Raw genomic sequence first — 19,595 nt, 5'->3', positions numbered from 1 at the left:
ACTCTGTATTTCAGGTATAAATTAAATTTCCTCTTCAATTTTGTTTTCTGGCAAGTCATCATGCATGTATCAGATATTTAATAGGGCCTCAAATGTGCAAAAAATTAAGAGTTAAAATTCTGGTACTTGACAGTTATTATACAAGCTACTTTTACACATTTGAGTGCCTGTCCAGAGTTGGTGGTGAATGAGACTGGCCTGGAAAACGTCACCCCGTGGTACTGCTGTCTGTTCTGTCAGATGCCATGCTAATTATGAAAAACATAATGCCAGAAGATGGACTCTAACTCCTGCCACCCTGAAATTACGTTAGTAAGTAGTTAATCATGTGTTATTTCCAAGTGTCTACTGTCTAGAGAGTACTAAGTCAGGTTCTGTGAAAATAAGGTTCTAATTAGAACACCATCATTTTGCTTCTGGCGAGCTCTATAATCAGAGAACTCTTTTTCCTTTAATGAAGATGCAAAGACAGAGCTGAAAACACTGGATTAGGAAACAGTTAAAAAAATACCTGGGGTCCTCGATTTGTTTGTAATGACTGGGGAACTGGCATATTCTCCCATCTTCGCTGTGTCATCTCCTCTGATAGACGCCTGTAAAACTGTTATGCACATACAAACACTTTATTTGTTTTTAATTTGTTTAATTCTTTTTAATTGAAGGACAATTGCCTTACAACACCGTGCTGGATTCTGCCATACATCAACAGGAATCAGCCATAGGTATACATATGTCCCCTCCCTCTCGAACCCTCCCACCTCCCAACCATCCCACCCCTCTAGGTTGCCGCAGAGCACTGAGCTGAGCTCCCTGCGTCACACAGCAAATTTCCACGGCCGATCTAATTTTACATATGGGAGTGCATATGTTTCAATGCTACTCTCAATTTGTCCCAGCCCTCCTTCCCCCACTGTGTCCACAAGTCTGCGTTTCCACTGCTGCCCTGCAAATGCGTTCATCAGTACCGCCTTTCAAGATTCCATATATATGTGTTAATACACGATACTGAATCAGGCAGGCTGCGCCATCCTCATACACATCATTACTTAACATTTGTTTAGTTGAGAGGTCTGTTCGGTCATTTGTGACAAGCCTAGAATTCTCAGAGACATCAAAGGAAATGAAAGGAAGTTCTTTTCTTGGATCAACTTCAGAAAACACAAAGAAAAAAAAAAAAGAAGGAACTGACCTTCTACATAAAGTGAACTATTCTCAACAAACAGATGAGTGACAATGAAATAAATAGACTGACTTTAAACAATCCTGCATGTGTGGATTGTTTTCGATCCATACTGAAACTGACCCAGTGCCAAGAAAAATACACAACCATTATCCATGAAGGAAGCAGAGAATAATTTGTCTAGTTAAAATGTGAGGCCAGATATTAGGGCCAAAACATGCCTATGCTCGTAAAAAAAAAAAAACCAACAACTGTATCTTTCAACTACAGTGAGAATGACTTGAGTTAGTCACTTCAATTTGCTCAGAGCCTGCGGATCGAGAACACTGGGTCAGATGCTATAAAGAAAAAGAACATACATACTTTATGATCCTGGTGGGGAGATAAACACAGGCTTATCAATGTCTAAAGAATATTTACATACCAACTTATTAGCCAGAACGTATAAACCATGATACTGTGGAATAAGAACTTACAACAGTTAGATTGGTATGGAGTTAATAAAGGTAGACTGCCTGGTGTAAGGCTGGTGAACTGTCAGGCACAGAGGAAGTTACACATTTCACTGCATCATCCTCTGTCCCTTCATCCAAACAAATTACAGCACCGAATCCTCACTAGTCACCTAGTGCCACGACTTAGCTCATTTCCAGCCTCCGATCTTTCCTGTTCCCACATCCTCCTGCTTCCTGTTCCCACTGAAACCTAAACTTCATATTCTTCACTGATCAGGTTTAAGAGATGATGAAAATTTCATTGGAAAGTTATGGTGAAAACGGGTATGTTGAGCAATACTGCCTTCCATCCTATAAACAAACAACAACCAGATTTATACAAAGCCACTTTTCTAGTTCAGTTTTATTCATAAGGAGACTTACCTCAATCTGGCCATGTTCCTTGAAGGAGAGCTTGATGTAGGAGTTCTTACTGCTCTGGAATGGGCCGGGTTCTTTGTTAGAAGCAGCTGGGTGAAGATGAACCACTATTTTGGCACTGAAGAAAAAGCAGATGGAATGTATTGAATTGCCTTTTAAGAATCACTAATTTGGCAGCTTCTTTGGTGGCCCAGTGGCTAAGAATCCACCGTGCAACTAAGGGGATACGGGTTTGATCCCTGGTCGGGGAAGATCCCACGTGCCACAGAGCAACTAAGCCCGTGCACCACAACTACGGAGCCTGTGCTCGAGAGCCTGGGAGCACAACTTCTGAAGCCCACGTGCCCTCGAGCCTGTGCTCTGCAACAAGAGAAGCCATCGCAATGAGAAGCCCCCACTCACCCCAGCTAGAGAAAGCCCACATGCAGCAATGGAGACCCAGCGCAGACAAAAAAAAAAAAAAGCCATTAATTCTATTTTTGTAACTTTTAACGTATTTCAGATCACTTAAAAAATTCATGTAGAAACAAAGAACATCCTGAAAGGAATCCTTTTAAAGTCTGTATCAATTCAGTATTAATGAATCTCTCAAAAATTTCTCTACTTAACACGTATATGCTGTGCACCAAAAAAATTAAAGTTACCAGCTCTATAGATTAAATAAAAATGTGGTTTTAGGAAATCAGTTCAAAATAAACTTGCAGAATGTGGGGTGGTTTATGATGCTGGTTGACAATCAGGTTTTCCACCCACAGAGTCATCTCCAAAGGTGACTAGGGGCCGATCATCTCTGCCAAGGCATACGACTGTACTCATTTGAAAACAAAATGTGAAAACTTATCTGCGTAAAACTGGCCAGCTGACATTTTATTAAAACTCCATCCAAAACTAACATTCCACAGTGTCATTTTTGGAAAATGCCACTCAGTCAATGACATGATTTAGAGAGATATCCTGCAGCAAAAACAATTCTCAAAACGCTGCTACCCCAGGATCACAAACTGCCATGATCTTTATGACAACTGCTATCTTCTATGCCATTAAAAACACCACTGTATTTGTTCAGTTCTGTGTCTTTTCCCCCCCCACCAGCTCAATAAACAATCTCCTATCAACATGAGCAAAACTGAAAAACTCAAAGTATCTTGCGTACCTAGCTTAGACCTTTTTCTCTATGACCACATTATATTGGCTTGGCCACAACGTTCGTTCGAGTTTTCCTATAACATCTTCTAGAAAAACCCAAACAAACTTTTGGGCCAACACAAGGAATATACCGATTACGCAGTATTACTTTGTTTAGACCCATAGAGCTGCCTAAATATCATCCTAAAATTGAACAACCACATGTGGGGCCTCCTTGACGTCACAAACGCTTTGGTTAGTGAACTGGGGCTAGGCGTGGATGGACTCTCCATGGGTTCCTTCTTGGGGACTATCTTTAAGTGAAGTGAGTAAATAAAACCGTGTAAGCAGAATCCCAAGACTGTTTGAAATGAACTGTCAGGGAAACAAACAAACTATGACAATTAGGATCAGTTAGGAGTGAGCATACGCACCATACAACCTTTAAAACTGAAAAAAACCTGGAGCCCTATCAGGACTTTTCAAAGGAAACTCAATGAAAAGCTAAAAGATGATACAAAATGAAGTGTAAACAAAGTAAGCATAAGAGTCATGCTGGAAATTCCCTGCCAGTCTCGAGGTTAGGACCCTGTGCTCTCACTGCTGAGGGACCCAGTTCTTTGATTGCAGGATCTGACTACATGAAAGCTAAAGATAAGCCCAGGTAGGGGAAAAACTCCTTACCAGCAATATTTGTTTGCAAATTGTCCTTAATTACATGTGCCCAAGTATATATAAGCCAAAATGTCTTATATACTTGAATAAACAGAAACATTTCAACCTCTGGCTTTAAAACAGGGTGACTACATCTCCTGGTTTGCTTGGGGACAGTCCTGTTTTTTATACTCGCCTGGTCTAATGATAAGTAGGGTCCCCTATTATTCTAATAAATGTCCCAGTTTGGACACTAACTCTTGTGACACTCTATTCAACACTGATGCCTGAAAAGTTGAAGCTGAGAAACTCATGGTCAACTAGAATTAGGAGTAAAGTCAGGCATTTTTCTCAGACGGGTCATTTCTGATCTTAAGTACTGAATGAGAAATGTTATTGTTGTTCGGTCATTAAGTCATGCCAGACTCTTTGTGCCTCCATGGTCTACACCATGCCAGGCTCCTCTGTCCTCCACCATCTCCCAGAGTTCGCTCAAACTCATGTCCACTGAGTCGGTGATGCTATCTAACCATCTCATCTTGTCCCCTTCTCCTCCTGCCTTCAATCTTTTCCAGCATCAGGGTCTTTTCCAAGGAGTCAGCTCTTCGCATCAGGTGACCATGAGAGATACACAGATGCATAAAAGCAAATGTCGGGGGAGTTCCCTGGTGGTCCAGTGGTTGGGACTCTGTACTTTCACTGCCAGGGGCCTGGGTTCAATCCTTGGTCGAGGAACTAAGATCCTGCAAGCCATGTGTCAGGGCAAAAAAAAGATTCAACTGTTTGAAAATATATTCAGTGACAGCTGACCCACACTTATTTATTATGACCCGAGGATACTACAACAACCTTAGTACTTGATTCATGCTTTAAGAATGACTTCCATTTATCAATGAGTTTAAAGTAGGATAACATCTCTTTGTAAACATAGATATTTTCCCCCACTTTTGAGATATAACTGACATACAACACTAGAAGTTTAAGGTGTGGAGCATAATGATTTGACTTACACACATCATGAAACAATTACCAGAGTAAATTCAGTGAACATCCAATACAAAATTGAAGAAATAGAAAAACAAAATTTTTTTTTCCCTTGTGAGGTGAACTCTTAGGATTTACTCTCGACAACTCTCATATACAGTGCACAGCAGTGCTAATTACATTCATCATGTCGTATATCACACCCCTATTGCTTATTTATCTTATCACTGGAAGTCTGTGCCTTTTGACCACTTTCATCCAATTTTCCCTTCCCTCCCCGCCCCACCTCTGGCAACCACAAATCTGATCTCTTTTTCCATGAATTTAGTTGTTTTTGAAGTATAACGGACCTCCAACACTATGTTAGTTTGTTACACAACAGACAGGTTTGATGTTTCTATACATTTCAAAACCATCCCATGATAAGTCTAGTTATTATATGAAAGTGGAACTTGCTCAGTGTCCAACTCTTGGCCACCCCATAGACTATAGTCTGCCAGGTTCTGTCCATAGAATTCTCCGGCAAGAATACTGGAGTGGTTACCATGCCCTTTTCCAGGGATCTTTCTGATCCAAGGATCGAACCCAGGTCTCCCACACTGTAAGCAAACTCCTGAGTAGGAGTCTGCCTATTATATGACACCATACAAAGATATGACCTAATTTTTTACTATATTCCCCACACCGTCCCTTTTATACCCATGACTCAATTATTTTGTTACTGGAAGTTTATGCCTCTTAACCTTCCTCACCCATTTCTCTATTCCCCCAGGACAATACTTTCTCAAGGTAAACACAACCAACAGATTCGCTCACACATAGGCTGTCATGGCCATGACTGACTGGGCAATGACACAACCAAGTTAATGAGGATGGCTTGACGGGAAACGCTTTTGTGCATAAAGACTGTCATATACAGACCTTACCTTTTTCCAATTCCAGCTGCTTGTTCTTCAATGAACACGATTTGGGAAAGAGGAATGGCCATGCAGCATTCCTGGGAGGGAATCAGGAGAAAACAGGATCCATAAGATTCCTCAAAAATCCTTGTTTTATAAACTTATGGGGTGTGTGGCAAGTTGAGAAACTTATGATCAACTAGAAATAGGAATAAAGTTCTATAATGACTTTTTGTTTCATTATGAATGATTGGCATTGAATAGGTCTAATGATAGCCATATTAGCTTCCTTCCATGATAATAAAAAAAAATTATACCAAGAATAATTTATAAATATATGGCTTGAGGACAGCTATCCCTCCAAAAAAAGATGTCTTTCTTGAATGCTTATTTCTTTAAAAAGAAAGGATTAGGCAAATTACCAGTTCTGAGGTACGCATTACCAGTAAGGGCAATATTACCACCAAGGGGGAAAAACTGGTTCTTGCAGGGCAAAAAGAGACAGAATTTGCAGTGGTTAGTGACCTTTCCAAGAGCCTCAGTACAATGCATAGTTTACCTGTAGAACTAAAAGTTCATGGGGTTAGGGGCCATGCTGTGTTGCTTCTTTTACAAGACAGAAACTTACACACAGATACACACACACACACTTTCAAGTTAAAGCTCTTTGAGATAAAGATGTCAGGTCTATACATATAACTGAGTCCTCTCCCCCTAGAAATGCAAAAACGGGGTGGGAGGGGGTCTCTCCTCTTGCCGAGTGACCCAGAGGCAGCTCCCCTCAGCATCTAGGTGGAAGCATGCCCTTGGCAGCAGGCGTCCTCCTCCTGTTTCTCAACAACAATCAGGGAGACTGGGTTGCTTGAAGGACTGCTGACTGATGGGGACACTCGAATGTGGGGGAGGATCTGGTTTGGGCTTAAAATCCAGGAGTCACCACGACTCTCTGTACAGTAATTACCGTCTGTTTCAGGGTTGAATGAGAGGCTAGACCTTAATTCCTCTATCTGCACCCCATCGAGAGAGACTATGGGATACATTCTTCTGACATCTGAAAGCAATAATTTATCGCATCTACTTATAGCTTTGCCAGAAAGAAAAAATGAAAGAAAAGAAATTAGTGACTTAAAATCTGCTGCTGCTGCTGCTGCTAAGTCGCTTCAGTCGTGTCCAACTCTGTGCGACCCCATAGACGGCAACCCACCAGGCTCCCCCGTCCCTGGGATTCTCCAGGCAAGAACACTAGAGTGGGTTGCCATTTCCTTCTCCAATGCAGGAAAGTGAAAAGTGAAAGTGAAGTCGCTCAGTCGTGTCCGACTCTTAGCGACCTCGTGGACTGCAGCCTACCGGGCTCCTCTGTCCATGGGATTTTCCAGGCAAGAGTACTGGAGTGGGGTGCCATTGCCTTCTCCTACTTAAAACCTAGAACTGATGCAAATAATTTAAACTTACATGATTCTTCTGATCTCTCCAAATTAAACGGTGCGTACTAAGAAGGAGGGTCCCAGGATCAAATTTTATCTGGAAAAACAAGATCATCACAAAATGTTAATAACATATCACACAACATGGTCCAGATTTTCTTCCCCATGAACTGCACGATAGTAAGTCAATCACATAAACATTTTAGAATTAAGTTTGTCATAAGTCAAAGAGAAGCAATGCTACACACTTCATAAACCTTGCTAAAATTAGGAAAAAAAATTGCAAACCACCTAGCTATGTAACAGGAGGGGAGTGGCTAAATCAGGAGTGATATATTCATACTATGAAATCCAGGCAGAGATGAAAAAGAATGATGAGGTGGAGCTATATAAACTATCATGAAACTCTAAGACATAGGATGAGCGGGGAAGAAAGCAATCAAAGGATACTGCATACAATGTAATTAGACAAATAGACAGACAGATATAGATATCAATAAACTCCATATTTCTCAAACTACATGTGAGATATATCTATAAATAGACAGATAGATGTGTATATGTACTATGAACACAGACAAATAGTAGAAAAAGGTCTAAATGGGATCCATACTCAATGATCTGTTAATATTATCTTAGAAAAAGTATGAAGGAATGGAAGAAAGAGAAGCAAAGGGCTCTTTTCCAAAACCATATATCTCACTATTGATTGAATTTTTACCATGAGACTGAAGGTGCATAACACTCATATAATTTTTTAAAATGGTTTTTAAATAACAAGAAAATCCAGAAAAAGACACAAACACATGCAAAATGAGTGTGGATGGAGATTCAGTAAATGGTACCAAGACACTTGCATTGCTCAGCAGGGACAAAAAAAAAAAAACAAAGTAGGATTTACACCTAACACAACGTGCCAAAATAAATTCTGGACAGAGTTAAAAAATTGAAAATTTATTACAAAAAAGTATAAAATTATTTGAGTTAAAAATTATAAAAGCACTAGAAAAATCAGAATTTTTAAAATCACATCGGAGGGGAGAAAATCTTTCTAAGAAAAATAGTAAACCCATAAGCATTAGAGGAAAAGATGGAACAATTCACCTACACACACACACACACACACACACACACACACACACACACACACACTCTTCATGGCAAAAATCATCAAGAGCAAAGATGGCAGACTGGAAGAAATAGTTGCAACTCACATCAGAGACAAAACATGTACATCTCCTTAATATATAAAATACTCTTACAAATCAGTAAGAAAATATTCTATAATCCATTAGACAAATGGGCAAAGACTATTAACAGAAAGTTCACAGAAAAGGAACTACACATGCCTCCTAAACACATTAACTGATGGTTAACCTCATTGATGATAAGAAAAAGGCAAATTGAGAGAACACCAGGCTACCCTTTTCACCCATGAGATTGGCAGAGGTTCACAAGTTCGGTAACACTGAGCGGCTGACACGTTGGGAAAATAAGCATTTGCACATATCACTGGAGGGCAGTGTACTGTCATCTGTCAAAAATACAAATACACCAACCCTTTGACTCAATCAATGTCTTTCTAGAAAGGTATCCCACTGATGAATTTGCACATGTGTATATAAGGTTACTCATTGCTGTTTTTTAAAAGCAAAAGATAGGAAACAAATTAAATGTCCATCACCAAGGAAATGCACACCCACACAAGGAATGACAACTTAGTCATTAAAAAAGAATGAGGAGACTCTTCATGTATTTGTTGTATCTGATAAAATCTAAGATGCCATTAATTATAAGATACATCTGGCTTCTAGAGTTGTTAAAATGTGTGTGGGGGAGGAGGGGGTTGAGGGGAAATGTACATTTAGAATGAATGAAATACGATAAATTCTCTACATAGATAAGTGAAAAAAGCAAAGTGTCAGAGCTTTATATGCATAGTATGAATTGACACTTTAAAAGGCAAGAGACTGTATTCTACGTGAACACCTATGTATAACACAAATGCATAACTCTAGAGTGAAGCGCTGGTGACTTCTGAGCGGGCACTGGGGACAAAGTCTCCTCCTAGGATGGGAGGGACACTTTTAGCTTTTTATTTTTTATCATGGAATCGTGTCATTTATGCAAAACACAAATGTTAAAATGTTTTTAAAAACTAGAATACAATCACAAAAAAAGCCAGCTAGGTCTTTAGGACCAAACCTGTAATCCTCATAATTTGTTACTATGCACTGGAAGTATTTTGCAAAGTCGGACACGACTGAGTGACTAACGAACACGTACAAGGTGGGTTCTTGATATACACTGTAAATTATTTAAATAAGCAAATTTTGGAGTTGGAACCCCAAAAGACTGGAAAGCCAAACCTCTCCATTTTTGTTGAAAGCAAGAAATACATTGGAAGCTTCTATTCACTCTAATTGCTAGAGAGTAGAATTGGCCATAGGTAGGACGTGCTCATACCCTTTTGAGGAGCAGTTATTTCAAAAGATACAAGCTTGATCCTATGTATAAAATAGAAACTTAAAGGAAAGGATTTTAGTAAGGGTCCAGATTATTACCAATAATAATTCTTTTGAGTTTAAAATAATGTGGTTAAAAAATGTATATCAAGTAAATAACCAATTAGAACATTATTATGTATCATTCTTAAGTGAAAATATACATAAATGTACTTATATAGGCACTTGACAATATATTACAAGATACTCTGGATATTAATAAAGTGAAGTCGCTCAGTCGTGTCCGACTCTTTGCAACCCCATGGAGTGTAGCCTACCAGGCTCCTCTGTCCATGGGATTTTCCAACAAGATACTCTTGATATTAATAAAGAAGGAAGCAACACACATAGTTTACACACACACGTGCACAATCACACAGACAGAATGTGCCAAAAGGAAAGGAATACTGATTATCTCAAGCTACTTCTTTCAGCTTACCCATCTTTAACAACTTTATTATTCATCTAATAAGAAAAGACAAAGGAATTTGTTACAGGTATATATGACTTCATGCAACTCTGAAATGTATATAAATTATTTTTTATTAAATCAAACATAAGCAGAAACACTCTTTGTCAGAAGTCCTTTTCTAATACATGGAATTCTCCAGGCAAGAATACTGGAGTAAGTTGCCATTGCCTTCTCCAGGGGATCTTTCCAACCCAGGGATCAAACCTGGGTCTTCTGCATTGCAGGCAGATTCTTGACCATCTGAACCACCAGGGGCTTCTCCTAATACATAACATGAATTTTAAAAAATGATTTTCTAAGAGTAACACTGACTGTATCGCTGCTGCTGCTGCTAAGTCACTTCAGTCGTGTCTGACTCTGTGCCACCCCATAGGCGGCAGCCTACCAGGCTCCCCCGTCCCCGGGATTCTCCAGGCAAGAACACTGGAGTGGGTTGCCATTTCCTTCTCCAATGCCGGAAAGTGAAAAGTGAAAGTGAAGTCGCTCAGTCGTGTCCAACTCTTAGCGACCCCATGGACTGCAGCCCACCAGGCTCCTCCATCCATGCGATTTTCCAGGCAAGAGTCCTGGAGTGGGGTGCCATTGCCTTCTCTGACTGACTATATTACTAATATCTTAACATTAGTGACTTTAAATAATACGGTTAACAAGCATGCGCAGGAAGAAACCTGCACTGCCTGGCTGAAGACACTCTGAGAGAGATTACTCCACCAAGCACTTCAGCACCTCAGAGAAGTAACATCTGAAGTAACACAGACTCATTCCTGGCACTTATTTTGGTCTGGCGACGAATGTTTTGGCTAATGTGGCATACACAAAACCAAACGATTGAGTTCAAGCTATTTTTAAAAAATCTCTTTTTTGACAATGAGTAAGACTGCCCTTTCCCAGGAGCAAATATTTTGTCAGCTTGAGAGTACCTGATGCCACATTACACAGCATAACTACCTAATAGTCCTGATTAAGAAACTGCACCTCATCTGTCTGAAATCCAAGCATAAGGCTGCGAGTTTAAAGCTGAAGCCAGAGGACGTTTCATTTCTATGGGGTGAACAATGTGTACACGTAATGCGTAAAGCGTTGCTGCCCTCAGTGAAGACATTGTGTAATAATCGTTGGCTTCAGGGATTGCAAGGGATTATGAGCTCAAGCCCACAGACAAGTTTAGGCTGGTTTGTGCTTACCACTCAGAGCTAGAATAATTTCAACTACTTAAAAGTTAGTAGTTAAAATAACTTAGGCATTCACTGAATAAGCTCTTACTGTTTTAACATTTGTCTGTCATAAAAGTAATATGCTGTTGAAAAAAAATTTTTTAAGTCTGAAAACAAAAATGAAATCATTCATAATTAGACAGCCAGGATGTGTGGATATAAACTTAAAATGAGGCCATGATATTTATAATTTTATAACTTGCTTTTTTCACTTAGCAGCCTATTGTTAGTCATTCCTCAAGCTGGTTAGGGCATGTCATACTTAATTAACCAAGCCCCATAGTGGACATTCAGATTGCTTCCAATTTTTCCCTATATGGCAGAATAATCAGATCAGATCAGATCAGTCGCTCAGTCGTGTCCGACTCTTTGTGACCCCATGAATCGCAGCACGCCAGGCCTCCCTGTCCATCACCAACTCCCAGAGTTCACTCAGACTCACGTCCATCGAGTCTGTGATGCCATCCAGCCATCTCATCCTCTGTCGTCCCCTTCTCCTCCTGCCCCCAATCCCTCCCAGCATATATACGCTATGTGCTGTGTAAGTTGCTTCAGTCGAGTCTGACTCTTTGTGACCCCGTGGACTGTAGCCCATCAGGCTCCTCTGTCCATGGGATTCTCCAGGCAAGAATACTGGAGTGGATTGCCATGCCCTCCTCCAGGGGAACTTCCCAACCCAGGGATTGAACTCTTGTCTCTTATGTCTCCTGCATTGGCAGGTGGGTTTTTAACCACGAGCACCACCTGGGAAGCCTATGTATATCTATACATAGAGAGAGATACGTCTCTATATATACATATAATATTGCTGACATGCACATATGCATTCATTATAGTTTTTATAGTTTTATGTGTCCCTGACTATTTCCCAAGGGTAAATTCCTAAAATTTAGGAAGATCAAACCAGTCAATCCTGAAGGAAACCAGTTCTGAATATTCACTGGAAGGACTGATGCTGAAGCTGAAACTCCAATACTTTGGCCACCTGATGCAAAGAACTGACTCATTGGAAAAGACCCTGATGCTGGGAAAGACTGAACGCAGGAGGACAAGAGGATGACAGAGGATGAGATGGTTGGCATCACTGACTCGAAGGACATGAGTTTGAGCAAATTTCAGGAGTTGGTGATGGACAGAGAAGCCTGGCATGCTGTAGCCCATGGGGTAGCAAAGAGTCGGACACAACTGAGCAACTGAACTAACCTGAAATTCCTAAAAAGTGAAACAGCCAACTTAAGAAAATACATTTTCTAAATCTTCTAGTATAAGCTAGCAACTTGACACTTTACACACCACTAACCTTCTTACATTACTTTTTAAATTAGCTGAGGCTAACAGACGCTTCTGTGAATTGAAACAAATGACCTGTCTACAATGCTTACGAAAACACATTATCCGGTCATAAGGGGCCCATGAAAACTGTGTCTGTATAAACAAGCAAAAGGCACCTGGGCGGTGGAAAGAGCACTGGTCTGGCTCCACCATTACCAACTGTGTGACCCTGCACAGGTTGCAGTTTTCTCAACCACCCACTGAAGGTCTCGGCGTCCTCATTTTCAGAGGATACGCTGTTTCATAAACAAATTGCATGTGGAAGATACACATTACACGACAGAAAGGGGCTGGCACTGGTGACTGCTGTGTTTCTCAAGCACTCCATCACTGGGAACAAAGCACAGGCTCTGGGAATCTGATCAGCAGAGATTTAACCCCTGGCTCTGTGGTAACCCAGGTTCAATTCCTGGGCCGGGAAGATCCCCTGGAGAAGGAAATGGCAACCCACTCCAGTATTCTTGCCTGGGAAATCCCATGGACAGAAGAGCCTGGCCACTTATAGTCCATAGGGTCTCAAAGAGCTGGACTCAACTGAGCACACACGCTTCTGGTAATCTACTTCAGTGGATCTTAGGCAAATTATGTTACCTCTGAGAGTTCTCTTCTCATTCAGTAAAATAGTCACCTCATATGCCCATTGAGATGATTAAATTATGAAAAGCTTCTGGCACATAGTAGGTACTATGTCTATTCAAGGTGTGCTTGCTTTAATGTATTTCACACTCACAAAGAGCCAGAAGACACAAGGTTGAAGAGAGAGCACCCACTGGTCTTAGCCCTGCGCCCACTGGCTGGAGGAATGGGTTGAGCGCAAAGCTGAGAAGGCTGGAAGGTCTGCACTGCGGTGCTGAGACGAGGGGGCAAGTGAGAGATTCTGAAAGGGCTCCTGCTCACATATGGAAGCTGATGTGCAGCTTCCTGGAGGCCTCATACCACGGGCCATGTGGACACCTTCCAGCAGAGCGAGGAAGCCAGGACACAAGACTGCCCCTGGGACTCAGTTTGGCCTCAGGTGACACTCGAGAAGGCTCAGCCAGTGACTGAGTAGATCTGGCCTGGGGACCACAGTGCCTTAGAGCTCAGCCCTCCCGCAGCACCCTCAACTTGCAGAACAGTCAAGAATTCTTGACTAACAACAAGGACCTACTGTATAGCACAGAGAACTATGTATCTCGTAATAACTTCATTGGAAAAGACCCTGATGCTGGGAAAGATTGAGGGCAGGAGGAGAAGAGGGCGACAGAGGATGAGATGGGTGGATGGCATCATCGACTCAATGGATATGAATTTGAGCAAACTCTGGGAGATGGTGAAGGACAGGGAGGCCTTGAAGGCTGCAGTCCATGGGGTCACAAAGAGTCTGACATGACTGAGCAACTGAACAACAACAAATAACCTGTAATATAACAACTGAATCACTTTGCAGCACACCTGAAACTGACACAGAATTGTAAATTAACTATACTTCAGTAAGAAGAATTGGTTATTTAAAATAATAATAATAATAATTGACTTAAAAGGCTCAACTAAATTTTTCCCATAACTTTTTTCTTAATCCTGATACCTGTATCTACTTGTCCCAAAAACAAGCAGAAATATAAAAAAAGGAAAAACTAAAACTTGCTGATTCAGCAATGGTTTTTTTTATATCCAACTACTAATAGTTTTGATTTTTTATTGTTTTAAAGATATTATAGTTATATTGTGTGTTAGCCAAGATGTCTCTAATTTGCATATTGGAATTACAGTAGAACAACACTGTGGTGATCTGCAAAAGCAAGACTGCTATCAGAGGGTGACTTTGGAGCTGTGTTTGAAGACCAGTTGTTTGGGGAAGTTCCAATCCCCTGAGGAAAGGGACGTTGATTAAGCTTCCCAGTCACCACAGTTCTATACTGTGGTGGAACCTCCGTTTACAAAAACAAAGACATTTAGCTAATCATGCCAAGCAAAAGATGCAAACCCAATTTGAGATCAAGTTCATAAAAATACTGAAGCAGTAAAAAGAGCTGTTGTTTAGTTCCATACCCCGTGTCCGCCTCTTCGACCCCAGGGACTGTAACCTGCCAGGCTCCTCTGTCCATGGGATCCTCCAGGCAAGAATACTGAAGAGGGTAGGCATTCCCTTCTCTGGAGGAATCTTCCTGACCCAGGAATTGAACCCGTGTTTCCTGCCTTGGCAGGCGGATTCTTAACCAGCTGAGCCACGGAGAAAAGCCAGGAAACAGAGTTTCTGCTGCTGCTAAGTCGCTTCAGTCGTGTCCGACTCTGTGCGACCCCATAGACGGCAGCCCACCAGGCTCCCCCGTCCGTGGTATTCTCCAGGCAAGAACACTGGAGTGGGTTGCCATTTCCTTCTCCAATGCATGAAAGTGAAAAGTGAAAGTGAAGTCGCTTAGTCATGTCCGACTCTTAACGACCCCATGGACGGCAGCCCACTAGGCTCCTCCGTCCATGGGATTTTCCAGGCAAGAGTACTGGAGTGGGGTGCCATTGCCTTCTCCGAAACAGAGTTTCTAAGTCCAAACAAAAAAAAGGGAATCTCGACCCAATAATAAAAACATGCAAAAATGCCCTCGAGGAGGCAGGGCACCGGGGTCCCCAGGCGTATCAGCGGTGCCTCGGGTGGCTGAGTTAAGCCCCGCCCTGGAAGGAAGGAGGCCTCAAGCTACTCTCTCCAATACAGACAGGAAAAGCTCTGGGTCAGGCAACGAGTTCCAAAGTACAGGAGGAAGTTTCTCTCTAAGGAAACTACAAGGAAGGAGAAGGTAGCAAGAGAAAAGTTCTGGAAACTAAAAATGCTGATAAGCAATTTCCGCCCCCCCCCCCCCCAATTCCAGCTCATACATTTCATTCAGAACAGAATGATCGTTCGTAGTATGACGGTAGTCTCCAGTGAATGTTAACGTGTCCGTGAAACACAGGTAGTATTTCTCCCTGCCATCTGCAAACACACCTCTTTATGGTTTACGCTTGGATTACCAGGCACGGCCTGTTCCATCACTCGACAAACAATCAAACCTCCTTTCCAACGTCTCTCCCGGACCAAGAGCAATCAACAACACACACACAGCCTCTGGCCGAGGCGTCCCAGGAGATGCGGGCTTTTCTCTTCGGAAATCCTTTCGGTTCGCCCCGCTCCCGCTCCGGCCAGGACTGCCCTGTCCCCCGGGCTCCCCCAGGTCCCGGCGCCCGAAGCCACGCCCGGTTCGGGAGCGCAGGACCCGGCGGCCTCGGGACAAAGGCGGAACCGGCCTGCCCGGCGCGATCGGGGGCGAGGACTCGGGGTTCCCTGCCCGCGTTCGTGCCGCCCGGAGCGGGGGTCTCTGCCCGGGCTGGGAGCGGGGCGCCGTCCGCGCGCTCCCCGCGGGAGCCGTTCCCGAGTCGGGCCGGAGCCCGGCGCCGGGCGGGCGTGGACAGCGGGGGCGGCGCCTATTGGCGAGGCCAGCCGGGGAGCTGGGGTCGCGGAGCGAGGCCCGGCCGGCCGCCGCCCTACCTTCTCCTCGCCGTCGTAGATGCGCACCCCCCGCTGCTGGATCACCAGCGTCTCGTTAATCTCCAGGAGGCCGCTGGTCCACACGAAGCGGTCCATGGCCGCCGCCTGGCCGGCCTCCGCCGCTTGCCCGCGCTGGCGCTCCGGGACGGCGAGCCGAGCCGCCGGGCAGCCTGCGGCGCCCCCTGGCGGCGGGCGGGGCGGAGGCCGGCAGGGAGGGAGATGTCTGACCTCGGAGCCCTGCGGAGCGCGCGCGGCCCCGGGGCGCCCGGGGACGTGGAGACGTGCTTGATGCGCCCTCTAGCGGTCCATCGGACACAGTCCCGATGAGGACGTCCACCCCATCCTTTGTCCTTGTTGTTCAGTCGCTCAGTCATGTCGGACTCTTTGCGACCCCATGGACTGCAGCACACCAGGCTTCCCTGTCCTTCACCATCTCCCGGAGCTTACTCAAACTCGTGTCCATCGAGTCGGTGATGCCATCCAACCATCTCGTCCTCTGTCGTCCCCTTCTCCTCCTGCCTTCAATGTCTCCCAGCATCAGGGTCTTTTCTAATGAGTCGGCTCTTCGGCTCTTCGCAGCCAGTGGCCAAGGTATTGGAGCTTCAGCTTCAGTCCTTCCAATGAATATTCAGGATTGATTTCCTTTAGGATTGATTGGTTTGATCTCCTTGCAGTCCGGAGGACTCTCAAGAGTCTTTGTCCTCAGCTGCAAACCCAGAGATTGCAAGAGACTTTTAGGGAGCCCAGAACGCAGCTTGGACTTCCCGATTGTACACTATTCCTGCATATTTGTGCCCTTTTCTTGTCACTTCCCAGCATGCTGCCCTGTTCATTAAAGCCTGTCATTGATAACTTTTTTCCTAGATGAATATTTATGATCTGATTTGTTTTCACACAGCTTCAATCAATCAGATCAGTCGCTCAGTCGTGTCCGACTCCCTGCGAGCCCATGTATCGCAGCACGCCAGGCCTCCCTGTTCATCACCAACGCCCGGAGTTCACCCAGACTCACGTCCATCGAGTCAGTGATGCCATCCAGCCATCTCATCCTCTGTCGTCCCCTTCTCCTCCTGCCCCCAATCCCTCCCAGCATCAGAGTCTTTTCCAGTGAGTCAACTCTTCGCATGAGGTGACCAAAGTACTGGAGTTTCAGCTTTAGCATCATTCCCTACAAAGAAATCCCAGAGCTGATCTCCTTCAGAATGGACTGGCTGGATCTCCTTGCAGTCCAAGGGACTCTCAAGAGTCCTCTCCAACACCACAGTTCAAAAGCATCAATTCTTCGGCGCTCAGCCTTCTTCACAGTCCAACTCTCACATCCATACATGACCAAAGAAAAACCATAGCGTTGACTAGACGAACCTTTGTTGGCAAAATAATGTCTCTGCTTTTCAATATGCTATCTAGGTTGGTCATAACTTTCCTTCCAAAGAGTAAGCGTCTTTTAATTTCATGGCTGCAGTCACCATCTGCAGTGATTTTGGAGCCCTAAAAGATAAAGTCTGACACTGTTTCCACTGTTTCCCCATCTATTTCCCATGAAGTGGTGGGGCCAGATGCCATGATCTTCGTTTTCTGAATGTTGAGCTTTAAGGCAACTTTTTCACTCTCCACTTTCACTTTCATCAAGAAGCTTTTTAGTTCCTCTTCACTTTCTGCCATAAGGGTGGTATCATCTGCATATCTGAGGTTATTGATATTTCTCCCAGCAATCTTGATTCCAGCTTGTGTTTCTTCCAGTCCAGCGTTTCTCATGATGTACTCTGCATAGAAGTTAAATAAACAGGGTGACAATATACTGCCTTGACGTACTCCTTTTCCTGTTTGGAACCAGTCTGTTGTTTCATGTCCAGTTCTAACTGTTGCTTCCTGACCTGCATATAGGTTTCTCAAGAGGCAGGTCAGGTGGTCTGGTATGCCCATCTCTTTCAGAATTTTCCACAGTTTATTGTGATCCACACAGTCAAAGGCTTTGGCATAGTCAATAAGGCAGAAATAGATGTTTTTCTGGAACTCTCTTACTTTTTCCATGATCCAGTGGATGTTGGCAATTTGATCTCTGGTTCCTCTGCCTTTTCTAAAACCAGCTTGAACATCAGGAAGTTCACGGTTCACATACTGCTGAAGCCTGGCTTGGAGAATTTTGAGCATTACTCTACTAGCGTGTGAGATGAGTGCAATTGTGAGGTAGTTTGAGCATTCTTTGGCATTGCCTTTCTTTGGGATTGGAATGAAAACTGACCTTTTCCAGTTCAATCAATATGTAAGTACTATTTTGTAAAAAAAAAAAAAAAAGGTACTATTTTGTGCCCCACTTTTTTTCCAATTAAAATCCTTTTCATTTAAACATTTCCAGTATTGACACAGACTTCACAAATTTACTCTAGACAGTATTTCAGGATTATATCGATCTATGATAATTTACCTGTGGGTGGGTCTCTGCAAACCAGTCCCTGACTGCCACTCCCACCTGCTGGGCCTTGGCTGCTGTCCCTTTCATTTCTCTATCTTGCATTAAAAATGAAGCACCTGCATTTCTACTTCTACAACTGATATGTATTTCCCCCTTTAGGATTATTTTCTTAGAGTGTCTTCCCAAAGTAGGAGGACTGCTTTTAAGAGTTTGAACCCATGTTTCGCAAAGCTGCTACATATTGGGAACTTATTGAGGCAGGCCGTAGTGCCACCAGCAAATTGTTCTTCATCCAAGCCAAGTTACCCTGGCTACATTAGATGTTTTTGTTATTTTTTTGCCACTTGACCATTATTATTTTAATTAATTTACTTTAATTGGAGGATAATTACAATATTGTGTTGGTTTTAGCCATATATCAACATGAATTGGCCAAAGGTATAGATGGGTCCCCGACATCCTGAACCCGCCTCCCACCTTCCTCCCCTCCCCTATTCTTTTTTCTTGTTTTCACTTACCAATGAGACAATTTCTCAATACCTTTTAATCAAAAGAAGATCTTTGTCCTGAAGAGTGGCTAACACTGTGGACAACTCCTGCTCAAGAGCTGGGGAATATTCATTTACAGCGAAGCATACAGGTCAGGGGAGGAAGGGGTGTGGAGAAAGAGATGGAGAAGGAGCTGCTTGCTGGTGAGGTAGGGAGACAACCAGGAGGGTGTGGGGTTCTGGAAGCCAAGAGAAGAGGGGGTACTGTGAGGAGGAAAGCTGGGCTGTGACAATTCTGCTGATGGGGCAGGTGCTGGGGGACTGATCCCTGCTTTTCTCATGTGGACATTTTGGTGGCCTTGGCAGGAGTGGTCCAATGGGGTGGTGGAAGAAAAAATCTTCATGATCTGATTTTAAAAGAGAAAAAGAGCAGTGGACTTATAGACAGGGAGCATAGATGTTCCTTTTGAGGAATTTTGCTGCCAAGGAAAGCAAAGAAATGGGTTGGTTTCTTTGCTCAAAAACAGAAGAG

At 43.3% G+C, this 19,595-nt stretch overlaps 1 protein-coding gene across 2 annotated transcripts in view; it reads right to left on the bottom strand.

Moving 5' to 3' along the window:
* The window catches only part of VPS36 (vacuolar protein sorting 36 homolog), a 31,545-nt gene extending 15,249 nt beyond the window's left edge, over positions 1-16,296 (bottom strand). The window contains exons 1-5 of one of the 2 annotated variants that reach the window (XM_086329226.1): positions 16,163-16,296; positions 7,170-7,238; positions 5,745-5,815; positions 2,059-2,173; positions 512-601 (exon numbers count right to left, since the gene is read on the bottom strand). In XM_086329226.1, coding sequence (XP_086185352.1) covers positions 512-601; positions 2,059-2,173; positions 5,745-5,815; positions 7,170-7,238; positions 16,163-16,258 — 441 coding nt within the window. In that variant the 5' untranslated portion in view covers positions 16,259-16,296. Of the gene's footprint in view, positions 1-511; positions 602-2,058; positions 2,174-5,744; positions 5,816-7,169; positions 7,239-15,622; positions 16,085-16,162 lie in introns of those variants that run through there. The other variant, XM_086329227.1, reaches the window with a different exon arrangement.
* Between the last annotated feature and the right edge of the window lie 3,299 nt (positions 16,297-19,595).

Source organism: Bos grunniens, chromosome 12 (assembly GCF_055505025.1).
Source record: "Bos grunniens cultivar Pamir isolate PY7600 chromosome 12, Bosgru_T2T1.0, whole genome shotgun sequence".
Classification (NCBI taxonomy): Eukaryota; Metazoa; Chordata; class Mammalia; order Artiodactyla; family Bovidae; genus Bos; species Bos grunniens.
Note: the sequence above shows the minus strand (reverse complement) of the source record. Positions and strands in the feature narration are given on the sequence as shown.